Consider the following 22,480-nt stretch of genomic DNA (forward strand, 5'->3'; position numbering starts at 1 on the left):
AGCTTGCTTGCTCTGTTCTGGTTGCTTCGGCAGTGTTTTTTGAAAATATATTTTTGTTCTACGTATTTTATTTTTGCTTTCTCATGAACTGGATTAAAACCAAAAGTTGGAACTTCCTTCCATTAGAAAAGAAAGAAGTGGTTTAGACTGGAATTCTTCCCTAATGTGGTACGATCTCCCAGTGGCGTAGCGTGGGGGTTGCAGGGGGGGCCGGCCGCACTGGGCGCAACATCTGGGGGTTAGGGTTAGGGGGCGCAAATCCACGGGTTAGGGGGCGCAAATCCACGGGTTAGGGGGTGCAAATTACTTGCCTTGCCCCGGGTGCTGACAACCCACGCTACGCCACTGCGATCTCCCAATTGCTCAATAAACTAGTCAGTTTGGGATCACCTCACCCCATATATTACCACTTGACTAATTTTATCAGTGGAATTGGTACTCTTAGAAGTGTCACATAATGTCCATTCTGCTATTACTAAGAACTTAATCTTTTAGTGGTATCACTTATTCTCTGGAACTCTCTGTTTATTTTTGACAGCTGTTGAAACAAGCCTTTCCAGACATGTAATTTTATTGTGTTTATTTGTTTTTAAAACTGTTGATTTTATCTATATTTTGACAATTTTAGGGTGTCTACTTTCTGGGGTCTGTTTTTAGCCTATTTGAATGACTACTGTGTATTATCGTGTAAAGCACATTCATATTTTTCTGTTAAGAGTTATATGAATTATACTAAATAAATAAATGAAACTTAATACATAAAATCAGGGTCAGACACAAAATTGCAGTGGGGAGCAATTCTCTCTCCCTTACACATTTGCTGGACAGTCTGTCTGTTTTCTCAAGGAAAGACATTAATTTCTAACAAATTATTTGAGAATTTCTGCTCCAACCCTATGTTAAATATAAAGGGAAATGCCCCTCCGCATTTCATTCATAAATAGGGTAACAAATATCATACACTCCTTTGCATCCCAAGTTTATTATTGTTTAATATTACTTTAATATTGCTTAAAGAAGCAATGGCCATGATAAATTTTCTTTTTCAGACTGTTGGAGAATTCTACTTCTCTTCTCCCTGAGAATATTCTGAACCAATCTCCCTCTTTTAGCACCTTCAAATAAGGCGGAGAATTTGGGGAGGCCATTTTCTCTCAGCCCTACTTTGATCTGTCTCTAGTCCTGACAGGAACATGGATTTCCCTTGTAAGGCAAAGAGCAGTACAACATATAAAATGAACCTCCAGCTTTGCTGATAAAAAGACTATCATGTTTTCTTGCTTTTGGTGTTCTATGCTCCAAGTATTTTCTGATAATTTCCCCCCCTGAAGAAACAATACTATATATTTGTCTTCAGGGTTCTTTGGCTGGTGTGCAGGGGTTGTAAGATTTACCTCAGAACAGAGATATCCCTACAATTATTTGTCTTGTGTCTTCGATTTTGAAGACAGTAATGTTCAAAATGGGTAGTGTTGGGGGGGGGGTGTTCAGAAACTTTAACTACGGTAGCTTTAAACTGAGTGGTTTTGTAGACCCACATCTTGTATTCCCCAGTGGAAAATATGAAACAAACACTTGTGAGAAAGGTCACTGAGAGTGGAGTCCTTCAGCTTCCTGACAAAAACATGGAGTCCACTTGTCTCTGAAAAACAGAGAATTCCATCCAAGATCCCGAGGCACAGCCCATGTAAATAATTCAACATAACTCTTCATAAGTAATTCAAGTTTCATTCTGAAGAAGTGATATCGGAACTAAATGTATCCCAAAGGCTTTTACAAAGTTAACTAATGCAGTCAGAGTTAAATAATAAATAACAACAGATAATTTTTCAGATGGGATTTAAAAATAGATCATGAGTTGCTGAAGGCACCAAAGAGGGGAAATAAGAAATATTTTGGGTATGGAATTTTGGTAATAGACAACAGTGTGCAGGCCAGACTGAGAAGGTTATGGAATGATTGTTCTGAACTAGTTTGCAGGAACCAAGCCTATTGGCCTTAGACCATTGGTACATTGTAGGAACATGGAACATGTTGCGCTTCAGAAGTTCATTGACTACATCTCTGATCATTTCCTCGATCTTTTTTTTAAAGTTTTTTTAAATATAATTTTTATTAGTTTTTTTAACATATAATTTTCAACAGTAATTAACATACTTTTACATCTTATTTAAATTTTTGACTTCCATCAATCCTGTCTGAAAATTTTCCAATCTAATCTCTCAGTATGCATTTCTTATCCTCCTTATTACATTTCAAACTCATATCCAATATCTCTATCTTTTTATATTTTGTAACACTTCGTATATTTCTCCTTACAAAACTTCTTGTAATCCTACTAGTGTAATTTGTTGATTACAGTTGCTCTTCAAATAATTCATATACTTCTTCCAATCTTCTGTAAATCTCTGGTCCCGCAGGTTTCGAATCCTTCCTGTCATTTTGTCCAATTCTGCATAGTCCATTAATTTCGTCTGCCATTCTTCTTTCGTCAGAATTTCTTCTTGTTTCCATTTCTGGGCTAATAATACTCTTGCCGCAGTTGTTGCATATAAAAACAATTTAACATCTTGCCTATTAACTGATCATTTCCTCAATCAGTGGAACTGGCACTATTACAAGTGCCTCATAATAGCCATTCTGCATTTGTAAGAACTTTGTCATTTAAGAATGGCCTCACCTATACTGTACTTTGGAACTCCTTGCCTATCAAGCAAATACCTTCCGTGAATTGTTTTCAGTGCCTGCTAAAAACATGGTTTCGTAAAGCCTACCCAAATGCTTAGAAAATTTAAACTTCTTAGTATTTTAACCTTGTGTATGTTTTAATATATTTTTAATTTCCCCCCAATTTTATTGTTTTGTCTTTTTGAAAACCACTTTAAGATTTGGTTGTTGCTGCTTTTTACAATCAAACAGTGTATACATTTTATGTAATAAAATAAAATAAAATAAATAAATTCCTGTCCTTTGGTCATGCTGGCTGTGGCTGATGGGTGCTGGAATCCAACGAAACTGGGAAGTTAACAGCTTTGAGGGTTAAAATCAAATGAACAATGAAACATAAACAGTGTACAAATTTTATAAAACAAACAAACAAAATGAAATGAAACCTACAGCTGTGTTCTCAGCAGGCCTTAGGGTATAATTTTTATTAATTAGATCACCCAGCATTCACCATCAGGCTACAACAATTTAAATATTCAATATTTAAAACAATTAAACAAATCATACCCTCAGGAATAGAGTGGATCCCAAAAAACACACATTTCGGTTGTCAAGACCAAGATAAAGAGGTGCACTTTCAGCATACTGATGATTTGGATTTTTCAGCATCAAAGGTTCCCTCTGATTCATAGGTGGAATTACCTGTTAGTAAAATGTTCTATGATACATATTTTTGCGCTTTCTGTCTCACAGTTGAAAATATAGTGCTCAAGAGAATGTGAGGTGATTTGAAGCTCTGTCTTAATCCACACAATATGTTAACAAGTTTGCTATTCCACCATATTTTAATATTTTTAAGGGAGACGATGGGACAAGGAAGTAGGAACTGAGTTGTGAACTCTCCATGAAAGAGTGCAATCGTTTCCTTGTGTTAAGGGCTAATGATTACTTATTTTGACTGCAGCACTGTGTGAGGAAAAGGGCAATCTCTTTGGCAATCAGGTCTCAAACTCTTGGGGTTTTATGGCTTAATAGAAGCATTTTGAGAAACCTATTAGCATCCAGTGTCACTAGCATAATGTGTTCCACTTTCTAACTGGAAAACTCTACTTAGCAACTAGGCCAGAGCATTCTGCCCTAACCTGTGTTTTTGGAATGGACTTAAGATATAATACCTCCAGCAGAGCTCCACATACAAATAAAGGTTGAAGGAAATAGTTTTCATAATGTTAGTAAAAGAAAGGAAGCAGCACATTCATCTTGCTAGCTGTGAATGGAGAAGACCAAGGGATAGCTCATTTGACAAGAGCTTGAGACTCTTAATTTCCAAGTCATGGGTTTGAGCCCCACATTGGGCAAAATTAGGGTTTGGACTAGATGACTCTTGTTTGTCCCTTCCAAATCTACAGTTCTATGACTTGGAATATGAATTTCACAAGCAAATGACAAGCTAATAATATGACATCTTGATCCTAAATTCATCAACTTGGACATAATGTAAATTCCATAATCGAGGAGCTATCACAGAAAAGTCTACTTGATTTCAAGACCCATAGGGGACTGACATGCCAAAGATGTGTTTTACTATAGTTAGATAAATATCTGGCAGAGTTGGAGCAGAATATTTAACTGATCTATTAAGGTGAGGAAGAATTTGTTTCATTCAATAAGGTATGTGTGGTGATAATGAATTTACTCTTTTTTCTTATTCATTTTTTTTGCAGGATTTATTTATACATGTGGTGGAACATTAAAAGGACTTAATGGTACTATAGAAAGCCCCGGCTTCCCATATGGATATCCAAATGGCGCAAATTGTACGTGGGTAATAATTGCAGAAGAAAGAAACAGAATACAGATAGTATTTCAGTCTTTTGCTCTAGAAGAAGAATACGATTATTTATCATTATATGATGGGCATCCACATCCTACAAACTTCAGGACAAGGTAAATATTGTTGACATCCTATCAAAATATGGTTTGCTACAAATGAATACATTTTCTCAAAATGTATTTCCTGGCAATATTGGAACTGAAGTTGTTACATTTTTCAGCTATATTGCTCATCCTCTTTTCAATAGCAGATGCTAAAGTCAAATTACGGAAAGAGGTTCACCAAAGGAAAACATTGCCCATTCATTTTCAGATGACAGTTGACAATTCCTTTGACACAAATGCATTAGCTTTTGTACAAACCTTAAGTTTAGGTAATGGGAAAGCTTATAACTCATTGTATCATGTTTTTCTGAAAGCAGTTGTTACTTGGGTTACATTGTAGATCTTGTTGAAGCACATGGTAACTCAGTGGCACTTGAGCAGAAGGTTGCAGGATCAATTCGTGAGCACCACTAGTTTTCATTTTAATTATCTCATACAGAAAGGCTGGTAAACACTTCTGCCTGAAGCATTGACAGTATTCCCAATAGACAATATTGCATATGCACTAATTGTCCTTTTCCCCAGGGACATTCTTTATTCTCCAATTGCCCATATCTTTACATTTGAGTGATGAATCTTAGATTGTGTACATATATGCAAAGAGTTTGAAGGGGTCTCAAAGCAATATATTCTGCCTGAGGCCAATGCAGAAAATTCACTGCATCCCTGATATGTGGGGAATCCAGCCCCTCCTTAGAAGGTTTGTTCCTCTGCTGATCAGCTCATTCCATCAGAAAGCAAGAGATAACTAATCTTCAAGATTTTGTCTCTCTTTCACATGACCCTGCCATGTTCTTCTCTCTCTTGACCTGAAGATGGTTTGTTAGCCTATCATATAGTTACTGCCAGATATAATCAGCCTAAATGTCTGACTGGCCAAAAGAATCAGAACTGAAAACCATGTGGAGTGTATGTAGGCATGGGGGAGAAATCCATATAGTTTCATTTTAAAGAAAACTTCTCAAATTTGCACTTCCCAAACAACTGAAACACAACTCTTCTTTGAAAGTCACACTATTCTATACAATGAGACAAAGTTCCCTAACCAAAGAGTGCATACACAAAAAGTGCACATTAGTGAAAATACAAAATCCATGCTATTTGGGGGTGGGGGGAGATTGCTTGTAGAAATTATTATACTAGATAAAGGAAATGTACACAAAGATACATACATTGGGAGAAATTTCCACATAAATGCACACTAATTTTACTGCAGACTTTTAAAATATTGCAAAGGGGTGAACTGAAGTTAAGGTTGTGAAATTGAGAAATGGAGAAAAACTGAAATTGACACATGCATTCATCACTGGGTGTATGGGAGGGAAAACTAGGGTGGCCATGCTACACCTGCCCACTGAAGCTTGGGACAAGTGACTAACATGCCCTGTGTGTAGCTTGACACTTTTTAAAAAGAAAAATGAAGAGACTCAATGGTCTGGTGTATGGTTTTGGATTCATTTGTTGGCTACCTCATCAAGCTTAGCTGCACAAACCCCTACTTCCCCACTCGGTGTTGGAGGAGATGTGGGACATGTGGGGCACTGTTTCATTTATGATGTGAGGTCACATCAGCGAAAGACTTTGGGGTCTGCAAATTCCTCTATACTTAGGTAACTTATTAGATAAATGATTATGCCTGATCCTACTCTTTGCATTCCTTTCTGGTTTTTTGTTGGTAGACATCAGTACCTAGGTTCTGTTAACAGTTAATAACTAACTGCCAAACTTTAGTGGCATGGTATTGGAGGGGAATGGACAATCTTCCTGTTAAAACTTGGTATGAAAAGAGTCTGGCAATTGGCGCTTGATTAGACTCTTACCCAAGTATTCAAGGAAGCCAGAGGAGTGGCTCTGACAGATAAATTTGTTCAAACTCAGTACCCATTAATTTATTATGCCACTATCTTTCTGGAGGGACACTTTCCTGCCAACTTGGTTGCCAAAGTAAAATCCACTGTCATGTTGTATTGCAATAATGTATGACTATGGAGACGTTGTTTATCTTTTTATTGTTAATAGATTATTATTTTTTGCAATACCTTTAAAAAAATAAGTTGTTTTTTTTAATTAAAAAAATAATGTGCCACCTCCAGTGGCTGAAAGCTGAAGCATCTTGATAACCAGTACTGTACTCTCTTGGAAAGAATGCTTTGAAAAACAAGGGTCAGAGAAGTAGCTGTTGTCTCCCTATTCTTTGGAGGGCTTGTTGATCTTTGTGCTGTTTGCTTTATAAATACAGACCTCCTGTGTTTTTCAGGGTCCTTGGGGGCTCTGTCCAAAAACACGTATTCATTACTAGAGAGTCCAGGAAACTTAGTTTGCTCTGCACTGCTCCATCTCTGTCTCAGTTGACCAGCTGAGCAAAAGCAGTTCCGAAATGATTAAGCACAAATTAAGGGCTCAGCATTTTTGACGCAACTTTGAACTACAGAGCATAGGATCATTGATTTTCTTCAAACAGCCTCATGCAGTGCTGCAGCTTTGGCCACCACATAGATAGAAGCAGGAGGCACGGAAGAAAGCTAAGATTTACTGTGGGGATTCAGAGTTTGCAAGGAGGAATACAAGAAATAATGAGACTCCAAATGTCACCCATAGTCTCTTTATACAGGTGCAATGTGGCAGGTGGCTCTCGGAGATCAGATAATGTCAGTTAAGTAGAATTATCAAAGTTAACTGACCAGCACTCTATATGCATGGCAGGAAGAAAACGGGAAAAGGCAAATGGACAATGATGAGGATGGCTCAGCAATTTTAATCCTGCTGACCAATTTAACCAGAGAGCCAGTGTGGTGTAGTGGTTAAGAGTGGTAGTCACGTAATCTGGGGAACCGGGTTCGCGTCTCCGCTCCTCCACATGCAGCTGCTGGGTGACCTTGGGCCAGTCACACTTCATTGAAGTCTCTCAGCCCCACTCACTTCACAGAGTGTTTGTTGTGGGGGAGGAAGGGAAAGGAGATTGTTAGCCACTTTGAGACTCCTTAAAGGGAGTGAAAGGCGGGATATCAAATCCAAACTCTTCTTCTTCTTCTTCTTAACCTGTTTTTATAATGCCAGATTTAGTTTATTGAATTGCACCTATATTTTTATTCGCTTATTCCTTTATCAAACCACCTTGGCAATATGATGGTAGGGTGATGTAAAAAACAACAAACCTTTAACTGATTAATTGCTCAGTTAAAGCCACAAGAGCTGAACCTCCCTAAATCCACACTCGGTTCCCATAATGAAGCTGAGATGAGTGCAGCACCTGCATATGTTAAAAATGTGTTGAAATTTCCAGCAGCATCACTCAAATATTTAATGTTTAATGTTATTGTGTTCGGCACCTAAAAGTCAGGCACTGAGATTCAAATTCATCCTCTTTGTTCTGTATGCTTGATAATATTTATGTGAGCTGTACTGTTATTTTTCAGTCTGTAGGAAAACTACAGTTGTTAATTTAACAAATGTAATTAGATTGAGGTGAGTTTTATACAGCCAGGTCTCTTTTTTCTGCTTGATGCTCCTCACCCCTGCAGGGTGGGGAGACCATTTTCAGCCAGTGGTCCACATTTTCTCATGGGAAAATGCTCAGGTCCTATATGCCACTGGTGGCTGGGGTCAGATGCGAAAGTGGACAGAGCAATGAATGTGACTCTTCCAGCTATGCAAAAGTCAGAGACGTTTCCCCTCAAGCCATGAAAATGTACTCAAGAAGAGCAGGTGGGGAGGGTATTGGGGGGACAAATGGAGAAGCCTGGAGAGCTGTGTTTTGCCCCCTTTGTTTGACCTGAGGTCTCCCAGCCCTGGTACAGAACATCGAATATGAAGAGGAGAATGTCACAGCATGCTTCAGTGCAAAACGCAAGCAACAAATGGTGTGTTGCTAAGCATAGACATTAGCAAACTGATGTTAATGCATGCCAAGCTTTGCCGCAATTAAAAGCTGGTAGTTATGTCTCTTGAACCTTGACTATTATTTCCAGGCCCTCCCCCCACCCAACAGGTTTGGAAACTTATATGGTTTATTAGCAGGGTCTCCGCCACCCCCTCCAGTCCAGGCAGAGTTCTTAATGCAGGCCTGCAGCACAGTTTGTTCCAGGTTTATAAGTGGGTTTTGAAGACCCATTTATTTTCGACTTGCTTTTTCATAAATTATGTAGCTGTTGCTGTGGAAATGGTGCTGGGATTTGTTTTAGCCTGTTTTTAATGGTGTGTTACTTGCCTGCTGCAGTTGATATTGCTGTGCTTAGCAATGCTATTGTTATTTAGTTTTATTCGATCAAATTGTCTGTGGATGGTGTTTTATTCGGCGGTGGGGGTGGGATGAGTGCTTTCTTAATGAGTAGGTATATTGCATTTTTATGTTTTATGGAACACAACTTAGAAGAACTGTGCTTCAAAACAGGGGTGATAAACCTATGGCCCTCCAAATTTTGTTGGACTTCCCATCAAGCTCAAGTAACATGACAATGTTACAGATAGGTAGCCGTGTTGGTCTGCCATAGTCAAAACAAAAAAAATTCCTTCCAGTAGCACCTTAAAGACCAACTAAGTTAGTTCTTGGTATGAGCTTTCGTGTGCATGCACACTTCTTCAGATACACTGTCACACATGGCAATGGTTAGGGATGATGGAAGTTATAGACCAACAGGATTTGGAGGGCCATAGCTTCCCCATCTTCACCTGAAAGGTGACAGACATATACCTAAACATTATATATATAAAAAGGATCTGATTCATGCTTTATTTATTGCCTTTTAGAAGGTGGGATCAGTTAGTTTTCACTGACCTGTAGAGCAAAATTCTAGATAGCAAAAACTTGGTTGTTTTGAAAATCAAGATATAGAGCAAAGTGTTAAGTCTACTTTGACATTGGACAGCATCTCCTGTCTTAAAGCTTCAATGCTTTAGCAGATCGTGTGAGACAGATTTATGGCCTTAATAGTCTACAATTTTCTATTCATTATTTTTAGGTCAGGCAGGGAACTCAAATATTCATGAGGAGAGAAAATATGTTTTAAGGGGAAATTGTGTTTGTCCTCAAATGACAAAGAAACCACAATAGTTGGGAAAGTTAATTATTCACACATGTTAAATATTTTCTAAAGAAACAATGGTCCATTTTAAAACAAGTTCAGCTGACAGGGATAACTTTTATCAGCTGCCTTGTAAACAGCATAAATTATAGCTCTTATTTCTATTAATGTTATGTGTGTTTCCTTTTATCTTCTTTTGCATGGAAAGTTGCAATTTATTTCTTCTTTTTACTATTGCTCTACATTTTGTCTGTGCCTTGATTTCCCCATCATTAATTTTCATAGTGATATCATTCTTGTTCTGAAGTTCTATTCTTCTCATTGTATCTGTATTACTTGCTTTCTGTCAAGGGCAATCTATATGTTAAGGATGCTACAAGCATTTGAGGAAAAGTGCTTGCACAGGTGAATTCCCCTCCCAAAGCTTACAATAAGGAATAGAGTGAGCACAGCATGGTTTGCAACCTGCTGCAAGCTGGCCTTTGCTTGTCATAAGAACAGGGCACTGTATTGAAGTCTTTTTCTTCAGCAAGCAACCAGAATTAATCACCCATCCACGTGGTTGTTCTCCCATCAAGCCAATTCTTAGTTGTTCCAAAGCAATCTTCGGAGGTCTGTAATTTGGTTTTAAACTATTTTTGATATTGTATTTTTTAAATTACTGCGACCATCCCTGGTGAACAGCAGATAATAAATCAAATAAATGATAACAATTTAAGAAGAAATCTGTTGGATCAGGTCCAGGATCCTGTTCACAGTGACCAGCAAGATGCTTAAGAAAAGCCAGCAAATAGCACATGAGCCCATCAACATTTTCCACACATGTCCTCCCCAGTAGCTAGCATTCAGAGGTGTATCACATACAATAGTAGTCATTGGTACACTTTATCAAAGGCAAATCATATATTGAGCAGATGGAAAGCTCTTTAATCTAAGCAGGCTGGGCCCATAACCTGTTGTTGGGATACTGCCAGGGAGACATAGGCCATCACTGCCTCCACGCCGACTCTGGACGTCCATTGATCTCCCATAGATACAGTATCAGCAATTAGCGGCATGAGCTCCAGAAATAGATTGCCGCATTCCTGGGCTAATGCACACTCTATCAGCAGAATTCACACAGCGAAAGTTGCACAGCAGGAGAGCATATTTACAAGTTTATTCAGCGTTGGTCAGAACAAAGAAAAACATGACCGCCTGCTAGCGTGCTCAGGCACCGAGAGAGAGAAAACGAAAGCAATAACAAACATAAACATCCTGTGAACAGGAAATACGCAGACTCTGTGACTCACAAGCCTGCTCCCTTTTAAGGTGGAACGGAAATATCCTAACAAGGTTACCGTAACTTCCGTCATAGAGCTTCAGTACGTTGATGACAACGTAGTGTGCGCACACTCAGAGGATGACATCCAAACCATCCTAAATATCTTCTCAGCAGCTTATGAAAAACTTGGCCTATTGCTCAACATCCAAAAAACCAAAGTGCTGCACCAACAAGCACAAAACAATGCATCTGCAGTGCAACAAATGTTGGTCACTTCAGCTACCTGGGCAGTTATCTTTCCACAAGGGCAGACATTGATGCTGAAATCCAGCATTGCCTGAGCTCTGCGAGGACGGCTTCCTCCCGATTGAAGTGAAGAGTGTTTGAGGACCAGGACATTTGCAGGGAAACCAAAATGCGTGTTTACAAAGCTATTGTACTACCTACCTTGCTGTATGCTTGTGAAACATGGACCATGTATAAACACCATCTCTAACTCCTTGAAAGATTCCGTCAACAGTGTCTCCGAAATTTTTTACATATTACTTGGGAAGACAGGCAAACTAATGCCAGTGTACTGGAAGAAGCAAAGATCACCAGTGTCAAAGCAATGATTCTTCAACATCAGCTTTGTTGGACTGGTCATGTTGTGTGGATGTCTGATTATTATCTTCCAAAGCAACTACTCTATTCCAAACTTAAAAATGGTAAGTGTAATGCTGGTGGTCAACAAAAGAGGTTCAAAGGCTTTCTCAAGGCAAATCTTTAAAACTGTAGCATAAACACTGACAAACACTGGGAAACACTGGCCTGCGAGAGCTCCAATTGGAGAACAGCCTTTACTAAAGATGTCATGAGTTTTGAAGATGCTTGAACTCGGGTCAAAAGGGAGAAACATGCTAAGAGGAAGCCACGCTTGGCAAACCCTCACCATGATCAACTCTCACCCAGAAACCTATGTCCTCACTGTGGAAGGATGTGTGGGTCCAGAATTGGCCTCCAGAGTCACTTTTAAAACCATGTTTATGGAAGACAATCTTACTTGGCTACGAATGATCACCGAAGATAGATAGATAGATAATACTTTATTCGGCTATAAGCCCACAAGGTAAAAAACAATCAATAAATAAAATAGCATTTTACATTCTAAAATATCAACTAAAATATTTCAACGCATAATCTCCTTCACATTATATACAATCTCTAGATGTACCGTATTGTGGCCTTGAATATAAAGATGGTGCATAGAGTTTACTAGATTTTTAATAGTCATGTAGCACTCTGGTTTCTCTTCAGATCATATAAATCTTTCACCTTTTACTAAAGATCACCAAAGAATAAGAAGTAGTAATTGATAGCTTTATCCCTCGTGAATTTATCTAAACCCTTTTAAAGCTATCCAACAACCATTACTACATACTGTCGTAACAAGTTCCATAGTTTAACTACGTGATGAAGCACTTTCTTTTGTCTGTCTGTAATTTTTTAACATACAGGTTCATTTGATGGCTCCAAGCTCTAACATTATGAGAGAGGGAGAAAAAGTTCTTCCTACCCACTCCACGACCATTTAAAATCTTATATACCTTACATACCTCAATACCGTTTATCCCCTAAATTAAAAAGCTACAGATGCTATGACCTTTCATCACAGGGAAGCTGCTTCCAGCCCCTTGATCTCATTGGCTTATTTATTTAACATGAATTTATATACCACTCGAATATGTCTCTTAATCATCAAAACCTCTAAGTAGTTTACATAAACGTTTCTGAGTGCAATTCAGTGTTGGTGCTGACCTTTAAAGCCCTAAACGGCCTCGGTCCAATATACCTGAAGGAGCGTCTCCACCTCCATCGTTCTGCCCGGACACTGAGGTCCAGCACCGAGGGCCTTCTGGTGGTTCCCTCGCTGTGAGAAGTGAGGTTACAGGGAACCAGGCAGAGGGCCTTCTCAGTAGTGGCACCCGCCCTGTAGAAGGCCCTCCCACCAGATGTCAAAGAGACGAAGAACCACCAGACCTTTAGAAGACGTCTGAAGGCAGCCCTGTTTAGGGAAGCTTTTAATGTTTAATAGGTTATTGTATTTTAGTGTGTTGTTGGAAGCTGCCCAGAGTGGCTGGGGAAACCCAGCCAGATGGGCAGGGTATAAATAATAAATAAATTATTATTATTATTATTATTATTATTATTAAATATACATTAAAATTACCAATAAAATCATTTGCCATTTCTATGCAAGTACTGCTTGCTTGTCAAATGTGGGCTGGGAGGGAATCTCCTGTGAACTGACCCTTTGAATAATGAGGGGTGATGCACAGCCTCACAGTGCAAATCATGGACTGTACATTTTGTGTCGTTATGAGTATTATTATCTTCCATAATGAAAATTAAATTCTCTTTCTCCTGATGTGTTCTTTCATTTGTGTCACTTCTGGAAGACCTTGCAGAAGGAACAGTCCTGAACTCACATTGCAAAATAGTGGGGGTTGAGCTAAACTTCGTAGTTAAGGTTAAATGTAAGTATATATTTCTTCCCCACCCCCAATTCAAGGTGACTTGTTCTAGCTTTAAAGGCTATAATGGCCTCCCCTGGAAGCTTCTTACCTATAAGTGTGCTGATTACATTCCAAACAGGCCATGTTATTAGCTGAAGCAAATTTATGTCTGTGCTAAAAGGGCAGCTTCTTGGAGCCTATAATCTAACAGACCTTTTCATGATGGATTTTTCCTTAGCCGTATTTAGCAAAAATGTCACATCATAAATATGAGACAATAATATATAATGAAAAGGCAGCTCATGGCACTCCAGCATTAGAAGCATGTACAATGTTATGAACTTAGGGCTGCAAATGGCTTGTAAGCGTGTAATCACAACAGCATTCTAATGCTTCATTAGTGTCTGATGGTTATTAGAGTTCCAAAAGCTGTCTCTTTGTTCACTTTTACTTGTACAATCTGTTATCTTTGTGTCTTCAATGCCACGTTAAAAACATAACGGTGGCTGCATTTTGTGACATTTAAAAGAGAAATGCACAACACATGTGTCAGTCCAATCCTATGCATGCTTGCTCAGAAGCAAACTGCATTGAGTTTAAAGGACTTTACGCCTTTAAATTCCATAAACTCCATATAAAGGGTAGTACCTCTGGTAAGGGACACATTGTGCTCCTTCTGGGGTAGTTTGTTCACCTTTGGTCCCCACCCTGCACTCAGCTCTTGCCTGTCACGCGTAGAGGCTGCCAGCATGCAACAGTGGCCACTCCCGGGGAAACGGCTTTGACTGGCCAGCTACCAGGTGGGGGTAGCTGATGGGTCGCAAACCCTCAGTGAATTAGGGACTTCCTCTGCATGTGAAGACAGGCTGTGGCAGATTTAATGGACAAGACCAATAGTGGGTCCAACAGTCAAGAAGACAGTTACTGCATGGGCAGAAGGGCAGATGGTGCTTGTTAACATGGGAAGGTAGCCCATCTAGGACAAGGAAAACTCTGATTCTAAACCTCCACTGCCTTGTGGGGCATCTTCAGGAGAAGAAAAGGCTAAGGAGTAAAACCTACACAAATCAGAAGTGGAATCCCTAACATGGTTAGATGGCGCCTTATATAGTAATAGTAATACTAATACTAATATTAATTTATTATTTGTACTCCGCCCATCTGGCTGGGCTTCCCCAGCCACTCTGGGCAGCTTCCAACAAAGATTATAAGTACATTAAAATGTCACACATTAAAAACTTCCCTGAACAGGGCTGCCTTCAGATGTCTTCTAAATGTCAGGTAGTTGTTTATCTCTGACATCTGATGGGAGGACGTTCCACAGGACAGGTGCCACTGCCAAGAAGGCCCTCTGCCTGGTTCCCTGTAGCTTAGCTTTTTGCAGTGAGGGGAACCGCCAGAAGGCCCTTGGCACTGGACCTCAGTGTCCAGGCAGAACGATGGGGGTGGTGACGCTCCTTCAGGTATACTGGACCGAGGCTGTTTGGGCTTTAAAGGTCAACACCAACACTTTGGTGTTGTGCTTAGAAACGTACTGAGAGCCAATGTAGGTCTTTCAGGACCAGTGTTATATGGTCTCGGCTGCTGCCCCCAATCACCAGTCTAGCTGCTGCATTCTGGATTAGTTGTAGTTTCTGTTGTTTTTTTATAAAAGTTTTTTATTGATTTTTCCAACACATAATAAAAGACAAACACATTACAAAACAAAAACATACACCACATTAAACATATACTGACTTCCCCGTACCTCCCTTTCGCTGCATCCTTATTCCAAAGTTCTTTAGCAACCCTTTAATCAGTTTATCTATTGGTTCCCTTTCATTAAATTTCTTTAAACTTAATATTTACAGCTGTATTTCTCTACTTCTTACCCCTTGACATCTCAACACTCCTCAATTTTACAACAGTTTTTAAGATATAATTTAAACTTCTTCCAGTCCTCTTCCACTGTCTCTTTCCCCTGATCTCGGATTCTGCCGGTCATCTTTGCTAGTCCCATGAAGTCTGTCACCTTCGTCTGCCATTCTTCCAGAGTAGGTCGTTCTTGCATCTTCCAATACTTTGCCAGAAGAATTCTTGCTGCTGTGGTAGCATACATAAAAAAGGTTCTGTCCTTCTTTAGCACCAATTGGCCAACCATGCCCAGGAGAAAAGCCTCTGGTTTCTTAGGAAAAGTCCATTTAAGGACCTTCTTAATTTCATTATAGATCATTTCCCAGAAGGGTTTAATCTTTGGGCAGGTCCACCAAAGGTGGTAAAAGGTACCTTCAGTCTCATTACATTTCCAACATTTGTTATTGGGCAAATGGTATATTTTTGCTAGTTTGACTGGGGTCATGTACCACCTGTAAATCATTTTCATTATGTTCTCTTTTAAGACATTACATGCCGTGAATTTAACACCGGTGGTCCATAACTGTTCCCAGTCAGCAAACATAATGTCATGACCGATATCCTGTGCCCATTTAATCATAGCTGATTTCACTGTTTCATCCTGTGTATTCCATTTCAACAGCAAATTGTACATTCTAGACAAGTTCTTAGTATTGGGTTCTAACAGTTCTGTTTCTAACTTTGACCTCTCCTTCTGAAATCCTATTTTCCTGTCCTGCTTAAATGTCTCATTTATCTGACGGTAATGTAGCCAATCTCGAACTTTGGACTTTAGTCTCTCATAACTCTGAAGTTTAAACTTCTCACCATCTTGTTCTAGGATTTCACAGTATTTTGGCCATTTAGAATCCATATTAAGTTTTTTCACCGCCTTAGCTTCCATTGGTGACAACCACCTGGGGGTTTTACTTTCCAACAAATCTTTATATCGAATCCAAACGTTATATAGTGCTTTCCTAACAATATGGTTTTTAAAACTTTTATACACCTTTGCCTTGTCATACCATAAATATGCATGCCAACCGAAGTTATTATCATACCCTTCCAAATCCAAAATGTCTGTATCTGTATTCTCCAGCAGTGCTACCCAGCTCGCCTAGCCCAGTCGGGGCTGTAGTGCATGAGTCCAGTTGGTACACTGGCTCAAGGGCGATGCTGACACTTAGATGGTTGCAATTCGCTACTACTAACCACACTGCTTTTATCTGGTTGTGCGGAATTTAGGAATGAGTGGTGTCAGGGAACTTCCATCGGCTCAGAGGCGAGAAATAGAAGGGCAGTTGTGTTACAGGGAGCCTCCAAAAATGTTGCGAATCAGTTCCTCTTCCGGAGAGGAGGAAAGCCCCACCTCCAGTGGAGAAGAGGTGCAAGGACCAGAGGATGCTAGTGAGAGCCTTAACGCCGCTCCTGAGCAAGCCGTTGCCCATCATGCACAGTAGTCTGAGGTGCAGGGAGGGGTGAAAAAGGTTGGAGTTAATGAAACTTTTATGTTGGGGGAGGTACAAAAAAAGGCCACTCCCAGATTCTGTTAGCGATTGAGCCAGACATGAGCCTTGGGGCTCTTCATTGTAAACAGTTCGCACCAAAATAAAGCCTGTTAAACACAGGTCGGAGTCCTGCCTGCTTACTCTCGAGCAACCGCAACAGCACCTGACAAGTGGCTTTGTTCCATACATTTGGCATTTGTGAGGTATTTTGATATGCATGTTGAGAAGACCAAAATATCGTTTAAAATAAGGAAATGATCTAATGCTTCCACATTGATCCAGAACAATGGTTTGCACATCCATCTGCACTTCATCTAACAGTGAAGCAATCATATGTTGTACTGCCTGCATTTCCTTTGCCTTTAGCACCACTGTTGGAGTCTTTCCCTTGTCCCCCATTGTGTTCATTTATACATACCTGCCAACTTCCCAGACTGCTTTATACACCTGATGAAATAGCTCTAGCTCAGTGATTTCCAGACTTACAAGTGTGCACAAGAAGCAAATCAATTAAAGTATCGTATTAGTCTGAAACTCACACACAGAGGAGAGTTGCTCACTGCATTATCTGAACGCCCAGGTACTGCTAGTATCTATAAGGTTTTTTTTCTGGATAGGCCAAAAGGATTCATGCTTTAATAAGAGGCATGAGCTGTCTAGGAACAGTGTCTGGAAACTTCACTTGATTCAAAATACTTCTGGTTGGATTGAGCATTTTACTTGGTATTGGCCCACCTACCTTGGTTGTCAGTTTCCAGGTTCAATTCAGACTTGGTTACAAAGGCTTATTTTATTATTGTATTATCCCTTTTCTATTTCCAAGTTTCATATCAGAGCAGCAGAAGTAGTTGCCATTCTATTCCTGCAGTCATGATGGTGCTATGATTTATGTGAGTTTTTAAATTCAATTACTGGCAACTCCCCCATTTGTGCAGGGGTTGCATTCCAAGGTACCAAACATGTTGGTGGGGCATGTATAAAAACTGCCCCCCACCTTCTGGGGCTGAAAATGGTGTGTGCATCAGCAGTCCTTCGGGCCTCGAACGCACACAAAATGGGAGTTGTCTGTACTGCACATTTTCAGAGAGAGAAAAATTAAATCAGAGTCTGCAAAGGTTTTTTTGTTTGTTAGCTGGCTTGATAGGTTGTTTTCTCTCTCTAACACATCAGGAATGTAGAAGGAGTTTTGAAGCAAAGAGTTGTGGTGGTAGACAGAAGAGAAAAGTTAATTTTGCGCTTCACAACTGAAGTAATACACATGGCTATCTAAAGGGGAAAAGGGGATAACAATTATGTAGCAGCACAGCTCATTCAAAGTACTGATTCTTCCCTTTAAAGATCTAGCTTGGACCACATCACAGCAAACCCCACAGAAAACTATACAATCAACAATACAGCACAAGACTCTGAACCTCAGGGTTATGGGTCCGGGCCCCACATTGGACAAAAGAGTCCTAAATTGCAGGTGATTGGACTAGATGGCCCTTGTAGTCCCTTTCCAGCTCTACACTTCTATGATGCTATGAACATTGGAAACAAATTCATGCCACATGATTTCTGAAGATGCTCTTAAGAAGCCAGGTTTTTCCGATATGAGGGTCACTGTGGCCCAGGGAGGACATTCAATAAGGCTGTTTTAGTTTAAAAGACCCTGTCTCTTTTAGGCCCTTGAGGAAATTGAGAAGAAGGAGGATATTCATCAGACCACATGCCACACATATTAAAGTAGGCTGCACAGAGGTGTCTTGGTCCCAGGCCATTTAGAGCTTTAGAGGGTTGCTTGTTGGTAATTCTTGATTTAAATTGACTCTCTGTTTGATTTAAGGCTTGGCTTTAAAATGTCACTGGATATTCTAGAGACAGGACATGAGTGGGGAGCATTTTGCTGTTCCAGGGTCACATTACCACCTATGCAAACCATCCAGGGGGGAACTGACAGCGGCGGGTGAGATCAAAGGCAAAAATTAGCAGAGCAACAAATGCATTTTTTACCTTTGTACATTAGTCTAGTTTCTACATACCCTCACACCCTTCATGCAGGCAAGCAAGAGGCATTATCACTGTTCCATGAGAAATTTTAGTGGGGAGCAGGGAAGCACATGGGATGCGGGTGGCACTGTGGGTTAAGCAACAGAGCCTAGGGCTTGCCAATCAGAAGGTCAGCAGTTCGAATCCCCGGGGTGAGCTCCCGTTGCTCGGTCCCTTCTCCTGCCAACCTAGCAGTTCGAAAGCACGTCAAAGTGCAAGTAGATAAATAGGTACCACTCCGGTGGAAAGGTAAATGGCATTTCTGTGCACTGCTTGGGTTTGCCAGAAGCGGCTTAGTCATGCTGAGCTGTACACCGGCTCCCTCGGCCAATAAAGAGAGATGAGCGCCGCAACCCCAGAGTCGGCCACAACTGGACCAATGGTCAGGGGTCCCTTTTCCCTTTACCCTTTAGGGAAGCACATGGTTAGATGTGGGACAGGAAGGCGTGTGGTACTGGGAGAGGGGCATAGCCAGAGGAGAGTTCCAAGAGTCTTTCCACCTTCCCCCCTGAGTATCCCACCCTTCTTCAAAGACCATTCATTATCTCCCAGAATACTCTGTCTCACAGGGTTGCTGTTTTTGCTACTGCTGCTTAAAAATGGGATATCCCTATGTCTGCCACCTTGAGCTCCTTGAAGGAAGAGTGGGATAGAAACGTAACAAACGAACAGAAGGAAATCTAATTGTAGAAGTTCTGCCTCAGCTGGAGAACTCATCAGCTGTTTTCAACATGAGAAAATAAAATGAGCGGAACACGGTCCATATATTTCTCAGCAGGGCCACTACTGCTCTATGCAATTGCAAGGCAGCACGGCTCTCCTTTTAGAAGAAAGAAAATTCTTCACATCCTTCTTTCCAAATGTCACTAAAAGCTGTAGGTTCTTTGAGTCTAATTTTTTTTAGCCCACCCTTTGTATCTGGTGATATCTCCAATTGCCCAGTCCTATCGCACTCTTTCCCCCAATTTCTTTAGAGTTGGATCAGCAGGAATGATGCCATTGGCGGCTTGCCTCTGGATGCACTTCATAAATTCACAGAGTGCTTGGCAGAGATTCATATTGCTCTAATGGCCTCTGGCAATTGCACATGATGGCAGCAAGATCGTGCCACCTTTCCCTTCCATACGGTCCCTATAGGCGCAGCGTTGACATGGTTAGACTCACATTGTTCTGAATTACACTGCATGAAGGGCTTAATGATGAAAGAGCCTTGAAAGCAGGGTGCTGGGCCTAATCCGTTTTCTATACATAATAATAATAATTTTATTATTTATACCCCGCCCACCTGGCCAGGTTTCCCCAGCCACTCTGTGCGGCTCCCAACAGAATAGTAAAAACACGATAAAACATCAAAAACTCCCCTAAACAGTTTTTCCAGGTCATGTGGCCAGCATGACAAAGCCGTTTCTGGCACAACGGAACACCAAAACCAGAGCAGCACACAGAAACACCGTTTACCTTATCTACTTGCACTTTGGGACGTGTTTTTGAATGGCCAGGTTGGCAGGAGCTGGGACAGAGCAACGGGAGCAGGGATTCAAACTGCCAACCTTCTGATCAGCAAGCCCAAGAGGCTCATTGGTTTAATAGTATATAATAGGGACCAACCACGTCCCTATTATATTCTATTATATAGAGATAGGTAAATCCTGGTCTGTGTCACTTTCATGTTTTTTATTTAGCTATAACTCTGTTTGTGTTCCATTTCTGCACTGATGTGAGATTTTTCATCCTCTAAAATTTTTATTTAAATGCATGTTTTTTCTCTCAAAATACACATTTAAATCTGTATTTAATTGAATGGGCATTTTTTCTCTCAAAAGGCAGCTGCCAGGAGATGTGGCCTCTCTCCATCCTCTACTCATTTGTGTATGCGTAGAGGGAACTTCTGCAATAAGGACTTCTAATTATGCAAAATGAGTTTAAATAGGGTTGCTGCAATAATACAAATCATAATGGTCTTGCATGTATATATGCTACAAGCGTAAGTGGCTTGCCCAGTGAGGCAGAGCTGCAATTCAAACCTCCTGGCAGTGGGGATGCTTTCTGGAAGAATATAAGAACAGACTGCTGGATCAGGCCAATGGCCCGTCTAGTCCTGCATCTGGTTCTCAGGCTTGCCAATCAGATACCTATGGGAGAGTGAAGAGGCAGTGGGGAGAGGAACATGATCTAGACACAATGGCAGAGGCAATCTGGTCCTCTCAGAACTAGACCTCCCTGACAGACAGCTGGCATCTCCCTGCCTGGTCGTGGCTCCAGTAGTTCATTTTGTACTATTTACAGGCACTCTTCTAGGTATCACTGTTTCCTTTTTATCTGGAAATGATTCCACTTATCTCAATCCAATTCAAACTGCAATTTGTAATTTATCCCTATCAATTCTTTTCAGCTTGTTTGATTTCACAATTTCGATCCAACGTGAATAGTTGCCAAGCTATATCAAAGAGAAGCGTCGAACTGGATTTCTACATGAAATCTTTCTGGTGGTACAAGATTCTTCAGTAGTTAGTTACAGTGGTACCTCGGGTTACAGACGCTTCAGGTTACAGACTCCGCTAACCCAGAAATAGTACCTCGGGTTAAAAACTTTGCTTCAGGATGAGAACAGAAATCGTGCGGCAGCAGCGGGAGACCCCATTAGCTAAAGTGGTACCTCAGGTTAAGAACAGTTTCAGGTTAAGAACGGACCTCCAGAACGAATTAAGTTCTTAACCCAAGGTACCACGTTAGTTAGTTAGTTAGTTAGTTAGTTAGTTAGTTAGTTAGTAAGTATACCACCCTTCATCTGCAGATCTTAGGGAGGTTCCCAACATACAAATACAATGTAAAAGCAGAAAATGCAAGATAAAAGCAAGAACAAAAAAAACCCCAAACAAACAAACCAAAACACCCTCCCCACAGCGCCTCCCACAAACACTTTAAAAAGTGGTATAAGATATTAATAAGCCAAAGGCCTGATTGAAGAGGAGCATTTTTGTCTGGCAAAAATGGCTGGGGACCGGCCTCGGCTCAGCCATTTTTGGCTCAGCTAAGATGAGCAAGTTACGCTGGTGTATCTTCAGCTGAGCCAGAGCTGGAGACTTAATGCCAGCTGAGGCGGGAATCAGCCAATTGAGCCTGAGGTCCACTGCATCCTCAACTGCTTATCCTGGTGGATCATGCCAGATGAGTTTATTACTTGATGTAATTCAATGACTTCACTTACTGATTCTTGACTTACTCCATTGTTACGCTTGCGTTCGTTGTTTTCAGTTTATGTTAACTTGTATTCATTATACGCCTTGCTCTCCTTAACGTACAGTACAATTTACCCCATGTTCTGGTATCATTCAGCTATAGATTTCCAACTGCCGGATGCAAATGGTGCCAAGTGGAAATAAGGAAATGCATAGTGTAATAATGTCAGAATATGAGGCAAGTTCTGCCATAGTTCGGTGACACAACACTTGCTTTCCGCCAAGAAGTTGTGTTACAGATGAGAGAGAGGAACTTGGTACTTTATGAGAATTCATGGCCATTGCAATTTTAATGTTACAGTGGTACCTTGGGTTACATACGCTTCAGGCTACAGACTCCACTAACCCAGAAATAGTACCTCGGGTTAAGAACTTTGCTTCAGGGTGAGAACAGAAATCGTGTTCTGGCGGCATGGTGGCAGTGGGAGGCCCCATTAGCTAAAGTGGT

The 22,480-nt window shown here is 40.6% G+C and overlaps 1 protein-coding gene across 5 annotated transcripts in view; it reads left to right on the forward strand.

The window, feature by feature from the left end:
- CSMD3 (CUB and Sushi multiple domains 3) overlaps positions 1-22,480 on the forward strand; it is a 584,176-nt gene that overhangs the window by 100,672 nt on the left and 461,024 nt on the right. For all 5 annotated transcript variants that reach the window (XR_014170321.1, XM_081918582.1, XM_081918583.1 and 2 more), the window contains exon 2: positions 4,392-4,614. Coding sequence is in view for 4 of the 5 variants with exons in the window: in XM_081918582.1 (XP_081774708.1) it covers positions 4,392-4,614 (223 nt within the window). In the remaining variant the exon portion in view is untranslated. The remainder of the gene's footprint in view (positions 1-4,391; positions 4,615-22,480) is intronic.

Source organism: Podarcis melisellensis (assembly GCF_964234715.1).
Source record: "Podarcis melisellensis genome assembly, chromosome: 7".
NCBI classification, from domain to species: Eukaryota; Metazoa; Chordata; class Lepidosauria; order Squamata; family Lacertidae; genus Podarcis; species Podarcis melisellensis.